Consider the following 11,631-nt stretch of genomic DNA (forward strand, 5'->3'; position numbering starts at 1 on the left):
CTGTGAAAACCGTTTGTCTTTATCCCAAACCGGTTTCCGGAAAACTTTTTGTAGCCCAAACCAATCTCCAGAAAATCCCGGAAATCTCATATGATAAACGTAAAACATCCATTAGCGCACTTAGGGTTGAAAATTTTTTACTGGACAGCCCGGTTTTAAATAGCCCTTCATGAGCAGAACAAACCTGTGAAACTGTTTGTCTCCATCCCACACTGTTTTCCGGAAAAAACTCTTTTGAAATATGGAAAATCTCAATTTCCGGACAAACCATTGAAATGATTTTCAAAAGGGTTTTCCGGAAAATGGTATGGGATAAAGACAAACGGTTTTCACAGTTTTGTTCTGCTCATTAAGAGCTATTTAAAATCGGGCTGGCTGGTAAAAATTTTTCAAAGGTTTGTCTGGAAATTGAGATTTTTCATTTTTCAGAAGAGTAACCTAACCTAACCTAACCAAGAGCTATCCAAAACCGGTTGGGCCAGTAAAAATTTCTTCACCGTAAGCCCAGGAGGAGTGATTTCCTCAGGTAGGTAAAAAATTTTCAACGGTTTGTCCGGAAATTGATACTTTCCATTTTTCAAAAGGGTTTTCCAGAAAATGGTATGGGATAAAGACAAATGGTTTTCACAGGATTGTTCTTCTTGTGAAGAGCTATCTAAAACCGGGCTGGCTGGTAAAAATTTTGCAACGGTTTGTCTGGAAATTGAGATTTTCTATTTTTCAAAAGGGTTTTCCGGAGTTCTCCGGAAAACGGTTTGGGATAAAGACAAACGGTTTTCACAGGATTGTTATGCTTACCAAGAGCTATCCAAAACCGGTTTGGCCGGTAAAAATTTCTTCACTGGAAGCCCAGGAGGAGTGATTTCCTCAGGTCGGTAAATTAGACAGTCCTCTACTAATTGATACTTTTCTTCTCTTTCTAGTGTTGCTAATAGCCTCAGAAGAGTATTCATAGCTGAGACCCCAACCATGGCTATAGATTGGGTTCAACTTGCTTGGCATTAGACATTTTTTTTCCAATGGTTTTCCTCTTCTCAGGGTAGACACAATGAACAAATGAACATGTATTGATGGTAAAAGGTGAAGCTTGTAAAATATTTCACTCAGTACATACTTTGCAAATACTGATTTAAAATTAAAATAATTTGATTGTCACTAAAGAACTAGCAGAAGTGACATTTTTGCCAGGAATTGAACCCAGAAATTTCAAATAGTGTGTTAGTGTGATACCCACTCAACCATATGAAGGCGGAAATTGAGATTTTTCATTTTTCAGAAGAGTAACCTAACCTAACCTAACCTAACCTAACCTAACCTAACCTAACCAAGAGCTATCCAAAACCGGTTGGGCCAGTAAAAAATTCTTCACTGTAAGCCCAGGAGGAGTGATTTCCTCAGGTAGGTAAAAAAATTTCAACGGTTTGTCCGGAAATTGATACTTTCCATTTTTCAAAAGGGTTTTCCAGAAAATGGTATGGGATAAAGACAAACGGTTTTCACAGGATTGTTCTTCTTGTGAAGAGCTATCTAAAACCGGGCTGGCCGGTAAAAATTTTGCAACGGTTTGTCTGGAAATTGAGATTTTCCATTTTTCAAAAGGGTTTTCCAGAGTTTTCTGGAAAACGGTTTGGGATAAAGACAAACGGTTTTCACAGGATTGTTATGCTTACCAAGAGCTATCCAAAACCGGTTTGGCGAGTTTTCTTGAAAACGGTTTGGGATAAAGAGAAACGGTTTTCACAGGATTGTTATGCTTACCAAGAGCTATCCAAAACCGGTTTGGCTGGTAAAAATTTCTTCACCGGAAGCCCAGGAGGAGTGATTTCCTCAGGTCGGTAAATTAGACAGTCCCCTACTAATTGATATTTTTCTTCTCTTTCTAGTGTTGCTAATAGCCTCAGAAGAGTATTCATAGCTGAGACCCCAACCATGGCTATAGATTGGGTTCAACTTGAAGCCAACTCTACCGTTCTCAGTGATGAATTTATAGCATCCCGTATTGGACTCATACCTCTAACATCTGATGAAGTTGTGGATCGTATTCTTTACTCAAGGGTACTTATTTATGTCTTTATTGATACAATTTATTTAATTTAAATATCACAGTAATGTTACAGTCTAAATGCAGGATTACCTATTGTCTAATTCAATCTGAACCATCTAATCTAACAAGAAACTATATCATGGAATCCACTCATGGTACCAAGGAATTTAAACTTGAGTTAAGTTCATGCCTGAAGTATTCTTTGCCACCTAATCCTGAATAATTATATTACTTACTTACTATTTCTAATTTTTGTGACCCATGTTACATACAATAACTACACACACAATGTTCAAAACCATTGGCTAACATTTAATTTAAATGTATCTATTTCTAATTTTTGTGACCCATGTTACATACAATAACTACACACACAATGTTCAAAACCATTGGCTAACATTTAATTTAAATGTATCTACTATTTCTAATTTTTGTGACCCATGTTACATACAATAACTACACCCACAATGTTCAAAACCATTGGCTAACATTTAATTTAAATGTATGTATTTCAGGACTGCACATGTGTTGACTTCTGTTCCGAGTGTAGTGTTGAGTTTACTCTTGATGTGAAATGTGTTGATGATCAAACCCGCCATGTTACTACTGCTGACTTGAAATCTACTGATGCCCGAGTTGTGCCGGTTACCTCCAGGAATAGAGATGCTGACATGAATGAGTATGGAGAAACTGATGGTAAGCTAAGACAAGGTCCCCCCCCCCCCTTCATTTTCTGAGCATCAGTGTTACTCAATTGTAACAGATAATTATGTATCATGTCAGATATATGTATCATGTCATGACCTTATCCACTAACTCCCAACCAAGTGTAAAGAGCAGAGTTGTTTGTTTTCTACTTGCAAAAGGGACTAGCATAACAAATTATCTCTAGCAACCAAAATTATGTTTGTTACTTAAATGCTAAATTTTAAATATTCCAAAATTTGTTGCTAAATGTTATCAACTAACCTTCTCATCCTATTTTCCAACAGATATCCTGATTGTCAAATTGCGAAAAGGTCAAGAGCTGAGACTAAGAGCCTACGCCAAGAAAGGTTTTGGTAAAGAGCATGCCAAGTGGAACCCCACAGCCGGGGTTTGTTTTGAATATGATCCTGACAACTCCATGAGACATACCTTGTTCCCTAAACCAGATGAGTGGCCCAAAAGTGAATACTCCGAGTTGGATGAAACACAACGTAAGCTATGACTTTTTTCCCTTTGAATGTCACTTCAGTGTGACTTAATAACTTAATTGATCTTAAGTCACACTGAAGTAAATGTTTGCCAATCAGATATCAGGAACTGATGCTTCAGTGCAGCTTGAGAGTCAGTATTTTGCTCATAAATATGGCCCTGAAGCAGAGTAGACTAACCATAACACATCCCTGGGAATGCCAAGGCCTCCTTTTTTATCTTACCAACTTCTAACTGATATAGCTTATTAAAAGCTAGTAATTTCATTTGAACCAATTTGAACTCTATTATTTTTACTAATTACTAGCAGAAGTGACATTTTTGCCAGGAATTGAACCCAGAAATTTCAAATAGTGTGTTAGTGTGATACCCACTCAACCATATGAAGGTTGTATACTTTAATCATTTATCTTTTTCTCATTCAGATGAAGCTCCATACAACTGGGAAGCCAAACCCAACAAGTATTTCTTCAATGTGGAAAGTGCTGGGGCTTTGAAACCGGAGAACATTGTCATCATGGGTGTGACTGTATTGAAGCAGAAGCTATCTAACCTTCAGACACAGCTTGCTCATGAGTTGAGTCATGATGCCTTGGCTTGTTAGATAATCCAAAATCCATGTGACTGCTTGAGATTGGACCCTGTCATGTCATGGCTTTGCTCTGTAAGTACCTACCTATGGATTTCTTCATGAAAAAAAAAATGTTCTTTTTTTTCTACTTTTGTGTATACATTTCAAAAAGGTTCTTTACTTTTTGAAAAGGTTATATTTAACATACTGTGAAGTCAGGCCTTGGAATTTCGACTCTCCACTCCAGTTAAACAAATGAATGAAACAAGATTGCATCTTTTAATTAAAAACGGGCTTCTTTTTATTACAACAATAATAATGAAATTAATAAATATTAAATAACTATAAACTTCATATAATATAAATGTACATTAATTTATATGTTTTTTTTATTTTTTACACAAAACTTCACTAATTTCTCGTTCACGAAATTAGTAAACTCCAATTGCACTAAATATTTGTATTTCGAAAAAGTCGAGTATTCTACGTGATAAGTAAGTATATTTTGTATACGTAGGGCGAGTATACTTTAATCATTTGTCTTTTTCTCATTCAGATGAAGCTCCATACAACTGGGAAGCCAAACCCAACAAGTATTTCTTCAATGTGGAAAGTGCTGGGGCTTTGAAACCGGAAAACATTGTCATCATGGGTGTGACTGTATTGAAGCAGAAGCTATCTAACCTTCAGACACAGCTTGCTCATGAGTTGAGTCATGATGCCTTGGCTTGTTAGATAATCCAAAATCCATGTGACTGCTTGAGATTGGACCCTGTCATGTCATGGCTTTGCTCTGTAAGTACCTACCTATGGATTTCTTCATGAAAAAAAAAATGTTCTTTTTTTTCTACTTTTGTGTATACATTTCAAAAAGGTTCTTTACTTTTTGAAAAGGTTATATTTAACATACTGTGAAGTCAGGCCTTGGAATTTCGACTCTCCACTCCAGTTAAACAAATGAATGAAACAAGATTGCATCTTTTAATTAAAAACGGGCTTCTTTTTATTACAACAATAATAATGAAATTAATAAATATTAAATAACTATAAACTTCATATAATATAAATGTACATTAATTTATATGTTTTTTTTATTTTTTACACAAAACTTCACTAATTTCTCGTTCACGAAATTAGTAAACTCCAATTGCACTAAATATTTGTATTTCGAAAAAGTCGAGTATTCTACGTGATAAGTAAGTATATTTTGTATACGTAGGGCGAGAGCAAATGAGCTCCCCTAAAACGAAAATAAGTGGCAGCCTTGCTTTTTGAAAACCCAAAACACACACACTTGTCGTAGGGCGAGAGCAAATGAGCTCCCCTAAAACGAAAATAAGTGGCAGCCTTGCTTTTTGAAAACCCAAAACACACACACTTGTACATATTTTTTAATAATGAAATTCGTTTTGCTTATCTTATCAGCTTATACACTAAATTAATGTGTTAGATTGTCACTCAGTCGTTAGTAAAATTCACACGCACACAAGAAAGAAAGGAGAGTCTTATCAGCTTATACACTAAATTAATGTGTTAGATTGTCACTCAGTCGTTAGTAAAATTCACACGCACACAAGAAAGAAAGGAGAGTAGGAAGAATGATGAACTCAGACATGGCTTTAGTTTCATTAGGGTAATGTTACGTTTGCAAACAATGCGCGCTTGGTGTAACATTACCTTTAAACCGACAGCAGCCGGATCAACTCCGCGCACACACGAACGCTGTTTGCAAGCCAATGTTTGTGGAAAAATGATTGCAACAGTGTTTGCAAACGATGCGCGCTTGGTGTAACATTACCCTTATATTATATTACTTATTGATATAATTAATAGATAGAATAGAATATTATCAATATCGAACTCTCTTTGCCAACTTTTCACGGGTATTTCAACGAGTTCGTCAAATTATTCTTACTCATACTGCTAAATAGCAGGCTCCACAGTACTTAAGTATTTTGTTGAGAACTGAATCATCCATCGTGAAATAAACCGCTAAGGTTATTATGTTAGTTAAAATTAAAATGTTTCTAGAACATACTGAACGCATAATATGTACAAAATAATCGATATATTACTTATTGATATAATTAATAGATAGAATAGAATATTATTAATATCGAACTCTCTTTGCCAACTTTTCACGGGTATTTCAACTAGTTCGTCAAATTATTCTTACTCATACAGCTAAATAGCAGGCTCCACAGTACTTAAGTATTCTGTTGAGAACTGAATCATCCACCGTGAAATAAACCGCTAAGGTTATTATGTTAGTTAAAATTAAAATGTTTCTAGAACATACTGAACGCATAATATGTACAAAATAATCGAACTTCTCTAGGAAGAAAAAAATGAGTAGGTACTTTGTTCCACTGTGGGATACCATTAACAGGTATGTTATTAATTTCAAGGTGGGTATGGTATCTAATACACCTACCTATTAATTTATGTATAACAATGTCGATTCGATATTTGAAATGTATTTCTATGTTGAAAAGATTGACTACTTTTTAATCGTGTTATTGGCTTTATATGGCAGCTGTTTAAATAAACATCTTCGTGTTTGAGTAGGTACTTTGTTCGACTGTGGGATACCATTAATAGGTATGTTATTAATTTCAAGGTGGGTATGGTATCTAATACACCTACCTATTAATTTATGTATAACAATGTCGATTCGATATTTGAAAGAAGTAAAACAATATAAAACAATTTTCCTCTATGGATAGGAAAAATGAATAGAAACAAAAAATAAAATGTACAAGAAACATAAATAATGATCAGTCTATGAAACTTATAACACATTGTTGATTAATGTACTAGTTTTTATACAAATCATATTAGGACGCAGCTGACGTGGGCTGTTATTAATTCTGTTCCTCTGTTGTCCACATAAAACTAACTCAACTAACTTATCATACGTACATATGCCTTCTAAATCTAATAATTGTAGGAATAGGTACATGTTCTATTTTACAGCTAGCACCATGTAATGTAGATATAACTACATTGGATCAAACTTACCACGGGGTCAAACAAGAACAGTTGTTACAGACCTGTTGGCATTAGACATTTTTTTTTTCAATGGTTTTCCTCTTCTCAGGGTAGACACAATGAACAAATGAACATGTATTGATGGTAAAAGGTGAAGCTTGTAAAATATTTCACTCTCTGTTGGCATTAGACATTTTTTTTTCAATGGTTTTCCTCTTCTCAGGGTAGACACAATGAACAAATGAACATGTATTGATGGCAAAAGGTGAAGCTTGTAAAATATTTCACTCAGTACATACTTTGCAAATACTGATTTAAAATTAAAATAATTTGATTGTCACTAAAGAATATAGATATTCTATTTAAACATTCAATAAAAGAACAAATGGGAACTGGAAAGAGAACATGGAATGGACAGACTTGAGTGCACAGCTGTGCTCCAGGCCAAGTTTCTTGTTTGCATTTCTGTGTATCTTTAGCAGGTCTTTGTCTCTTTCATAGATCAGGTTCCTCTAGAGTCTAGACTCTCTAGAGCTAGAGATTAAATTTTGAAATTTGGGTTAAATCTACAGGTAGGTATGAGAAAACTTGAATACCAAGGCTGTGAAAGTAATTTTGTAGGTATTTCACAGTATTGTAACTGCTAATTGGGACTGTCTAATTTACTGACCTGAGGAAATCACTCCTCCTGGGCTTACAGTGAAAAAATTTTTACCGGCCAAACTGGTTTTGGATAGCTCTTAGTAAGCATAACAATCCTGTGAAAACCGTTTGTCTTTATCCCAAACCGGTTTCCGGAAAACTTTTTGTAGCCCAAACCAATCTCCAGAAAATCCCGGAAATCTCATATGATAAACGTAAAACACTAAAGAAAAATTCTAACGTTTAATCCCTAATTTAATTTTAAAACGTATTATATAATATTATGTACAAAAGTCAAGTAGAAATCAGAAAGGATTGTTGTTACCAACAGAGTTTATAATTAGACAGAACAAAACTCAACTAAATTGAACACTCGTCTCTTACAAGTTCACTAGAGAACCTATCAACTAACGTCAGTGGATAGGAGGATGTAGAAAATCCTCATTCTTTTTAAGTGAAACCCAAGTCTAGAAGATCTTTTTTATTGTATTGTGTACTTTTATCAATACTTTTATGGCAGGATTTTCATAATATAGGCATTTCCACCCAACTGATGATCTGATACAGGCCCTTATTTTCGGGAAGCTTGTTTGTTAATGATTCCATATAACTAATGGGAGAAAACAGTATCAAGGTTGTCATAAATTCATCAGAAAATACAAGTTGTGCTACAAATTGCTGATATTCGTTGTAGTCACTTATAAGAGGTCTTCTTCGTTGTTAGGAGGGAGTTTGGGTTGCGTAGCGTGAATTGAGGCCGACTTGTAGTTGATAGGTCCATACGACTTGTAGTCCACATCTGCGTAGTCTAAGTCAGAGTATTGCGCTTTGAATGGCTGTCAACAAAGAACAGGAGTGGTTACGTCTTAATATATTATTTTAATACGATATCTCACCTTCTACAATTTTGCTAAAGCATTGTTGAAAATAAAAGACCTTTAAATAAGACCCAATCTGTTGAGGTCAGATTGCTAGTCAGATAGGTCCTAAATTTTGAAATCCAACATAATAAGTTTAGATAGTTTTACTCCCTTACTCCGATAAGTAATTATAAGAAAAACTCCTGTCTAAATCGAAATCTACTTCAAATTTGACTTTCTAATGTAGGAAATAAAATACCGAGAGTGTTGTCAATAAAACAAAAAATTCCTAGTAATGAATAAATGAATGTGATTTTGTTAGGTACGTACCACATGATGCCATTATTTTGGTCCAAATTAGTTTTTACAACTAATAAATATAAGTGACACTCGGGCCCACACTTTCCTAATAGCAAGCATAGAAACAGAAAGGGAAATTAGTGAGTTAGTACAACACAGATCAAGATGCACAGAAAGTATTGGAGTAGAACAGGCCATTCCGAATTTGGTTTGTTGTTTTTTTTTTTGTTGGATTGGGTTTTCAAAACATTTAAATTATACAACTCGTGCTAATACATCAACTTTGATACCCCCCTTCCATATTGGTTGGATTGGGTTTTCAAAACATTTAAATTATACAACTCGTGCTAATACATCAACTTTGATACCCCCTTTCCATATTGTTGGATTTTCATTGAAGCTCTTTTCTAAAAGTGCATCATTGCATTCACAAGGTGAGGTGGGAAATAAAATAGAGTAGAGTTGGATTGGGTTTTCAAAACATTTAAATTATACAACTCGTGCTAATACATCAACTTTGATACCCCCCTTCCATATTGTTGGATTTTCATTGAAGCTCTTTTCTAAAAGTGCATCATTGCATTCACAAGGTGAGGTGGGAAATAAAATAGAGTAGATTCTAGATTAGAAAGAGCTTATTCCCAATGTACCATTTGAATCTCTATCCAAAGAGCATCTATGCTTTGTGATAGGGATATTTAAAACGAGATCAGTTTTGATCCACAGTACCTACCTCTCACACATCAATCTCTTTACCCACATCGTGGAATTTAATCACAGCAGCGTAGTCTTGATAATAGGGCGGATTGACCACCGGCCTATGCAAAGGTCGATGCGTCATTTGCAAATCACTATATCCATTATGATTCAGATAGGGGGGAGGGGCAGGCATTTGATAACTGGGTGCTTGGAGAATGCACTCGTCCTGCCTAGAGGTCGCACTGGAAGAATAATTCCTATGCATTGTAGACGACGAGGTTCGTCCATTGTGATGGGCATAGTGGTTAGCACCCGTTGCGTAGTGGTTAGCGCCACCGTTATATCGGCGGTCTAGGGAGCGCGAAGAAGCGTATTTGGAATTCTGTGAAACACATACACGGAAGAGAGAACACGCATGCGTTAGTATTTGGTTAGTAAGAACAGACAAGTGTTAGATAAAAGCAATAGGGTTACAGCAATACAGGATATGGAAATAGTAGTGAATATGAATCTCACGCTTTGCTTTAATCGTGATTAACTAATCTAAACCTAAGATTGGAATTTAATATACAGGGGTGGAAAAAAGTCGTAATTCACGGGACTTCATATGACCTAATTTCCACTGAGTTTTTCGTGAGGTGTCTCCGACTATAATGCATTAATAATATTACTAACCTCATCAGTATCATCAGGAACCTTGGCATCAATGTTGTGTGAATTGTTAGGGGGAATGGGGATAGGAATATTTTGGTAATCGGTTTTTGAATCGGTCAGTCTTGATTTAAAATTGGAGAATGAACGTAGTCTTCTTGGAGCTGGTGTTGGTTTTGTGGTATCCTCGGATTTACACTTATCAGAACTAGAAGACTTGGTTCTAATGAGAGAACGGAGAGATCTAAAGGAATTGTTTAAAGACGAGTGCCTGCTTGGTTTCTTTGCCAGTGATTGACCATTTCTCGTCTGAACATCATCAGTTGTTGTATTTCTATGTTGAAAAGATTGACTACTTTTTAATCGTGTTATTGGCTTTATATGGCAGCTGTTTAAATAAACATCTTCGTGTTTTGATTCTCTTTCAAGGCTCAGAGTGGAAAGACTTTTAAAAGCACCACTACATGAACCAATCACAAAATTCTTAGGTTCTAATGGATCACTTTTGTTGGCTTCAATTCTAGAAAAGGCTGCACTTTTAAAGATATTTGTTGTTGGAAGTGATTGAGTAGATTCAGTCTCATTACGTGAAGATGAATGAATTTCAGATTGACCATTTCCTTTCTCGTTAGCCGACAACAATCTTTCAGACTTCTCTTGTAAATTTTCAGTTGTATCTGGTTCCTCATTTTTAGGAGGCGTGGCAATTAATTTCAAATATTTGTTGCAAGGTTGTCATAAATTCATCAGAAAAATACAAGTTGTGCTACAAATTGCTGATATTCGTTGTAGTCACCTATAAGAGGTCTTCTTCGTTGTTAGGAGGGAGTTTGGGTTGCAAGGAATTTTAATTGTGTTAAGCATAAATGCTTGTCACAAATGTCGTTCCCTGCTTAATGCACTACGCTAAGTTTTATGACTTGACTTGGACTCGAACCACCAACCTCCAGATCCGAAGTCCACCGCGCTAACCACTACACCACTGAGGTTGGTTCTACACCACTGAGGTTGGTTGATCTTTTTTATTGTATTGTGTACTTTTATCAATACTTTTATGGCAGGATTTTCATAATGTAGGCATTTCCACCCAACTGATGATCTGATACAGGCCCTTATTTTCGGGAAGCTTGTTTGTTAATGATTCCATATAACTAATGGGAGAAAACAATATTGAGGTTGTCATAAATTCTTCAGAAAATACAAGTTGTGCTACAAATTGCTGATATTCGTTGTAGTCACCTATAAGAGGTCTTCTTCGTTGTTAGGAGGGAGTTTGGGTTGCGTAGCGTGAATTGAGGCCGACTTGTAGTTGATAGGTCCATACGACTTGTAGTCCACATCTGCGTAGTCTAAGTCAGAGTATTGCGCTTTGAATGGCTGTCAACAAAGAACAGGAGTGGTTACGTCTTAATATATTATTTTAATACGATATCTCACCTTCTACGATTTTGCTAAAGCATTGTTGAAAATAAAAGACCTTTAAATAAGACCCAATCTGTTGAGGTCAGATTGCTAGTCAGATAGGTCCTAAATTTTGAAATCCAACATAATAAGTTTAGATAGTTTTACTCCCTTACTCCGATAAGTAATTATAAGAAAAACTCCTGTCTAAATCGAAATCTACTTCAAATTTGACTTTCTAATGTAGGAAATAAAATACCGAGAGTGTTGTCAAT

At 35.5% G+C, this 11,631-nt stretch overlaps 2 protein-coding genes across 2 annotated transcripts in view; one reads left to right on the top strand and one right to left on the bottom strand.

Moving 5' to 3' along the window:
- Nucleotides 1-487: 487 nt before the first annotated feature.
- LOC103513117 (DNA-directed RNA polymerase II subunit RPB3) overlaps nt 488-11,631 on the top strand; it is a 24,273-nt gene continuing 13,129 nt past the window's right edge. The window contains exons 1-5 of the mRNA XM_026826409.1: nt 488-526; nt 1,884-2,055; nt 2,560-2,740; nt 3,037-3,243; nt 3,667-3,905. Coding sequence (XP_026682210.1) covers nt 1,930-2,055; nt 2,560-2,740; nt 3,037-3,243; nt 3,667-3,845 — 693 coding nt within the window. The 5' untranslated portion in view covers nt 488-526; nt 1,884-1,929 and the 3' untranslated portion in view covers nt 3,846-3,905. The remainder of the gene's footprint in view (nt 527-1,883; nt 2,056-2,559; nt 2,741-3,036; nt 3,244-3,666; nt 3,906-11,631) is intronic.
- LOC103513120 overlaps nt 7,821-11,631 on the bottom strand; it is a gene marked incomplete at its 5' end in the record, with an annotated part of 72,440 nt that continues 68,629 nt past the window's right edge. Inside the window, 5 exons of the mRNA XM_017445688.2 lie at nt 7,821-8,281; nt 8,636-8,711; nt 9,339-9,686; nt 9,980-10,639; nt 11,255-11,332. Coding sequence (XP_017301177.2) covers nt 9,342-9,686; nt 9,980-10,639; nt 11,255-11,332 — 1,083 coding nt within the window. The remainder of the gene's footprint in view (nt 8,282-8,635; nt 8,712-9,338; nt 9,687-9,979; nt 10,640-11,254; nt 11,333-11,631) is intronic.

This window comes from Diaphorina citri, unplaced genomic scaffold, assembly GCF_000475195.1.
Source record: "Diaphorina citri unplaced genomic scaffold, Diaci psyllid genome assembly version 1.1 scaffold927, whole genome shotgun sequence".
NCBI lineage: Eukaryota > Metazoa > Arthropoda > Insecta > Hemiptera > Psyllidae > Diaphorina > Diaphorina citri.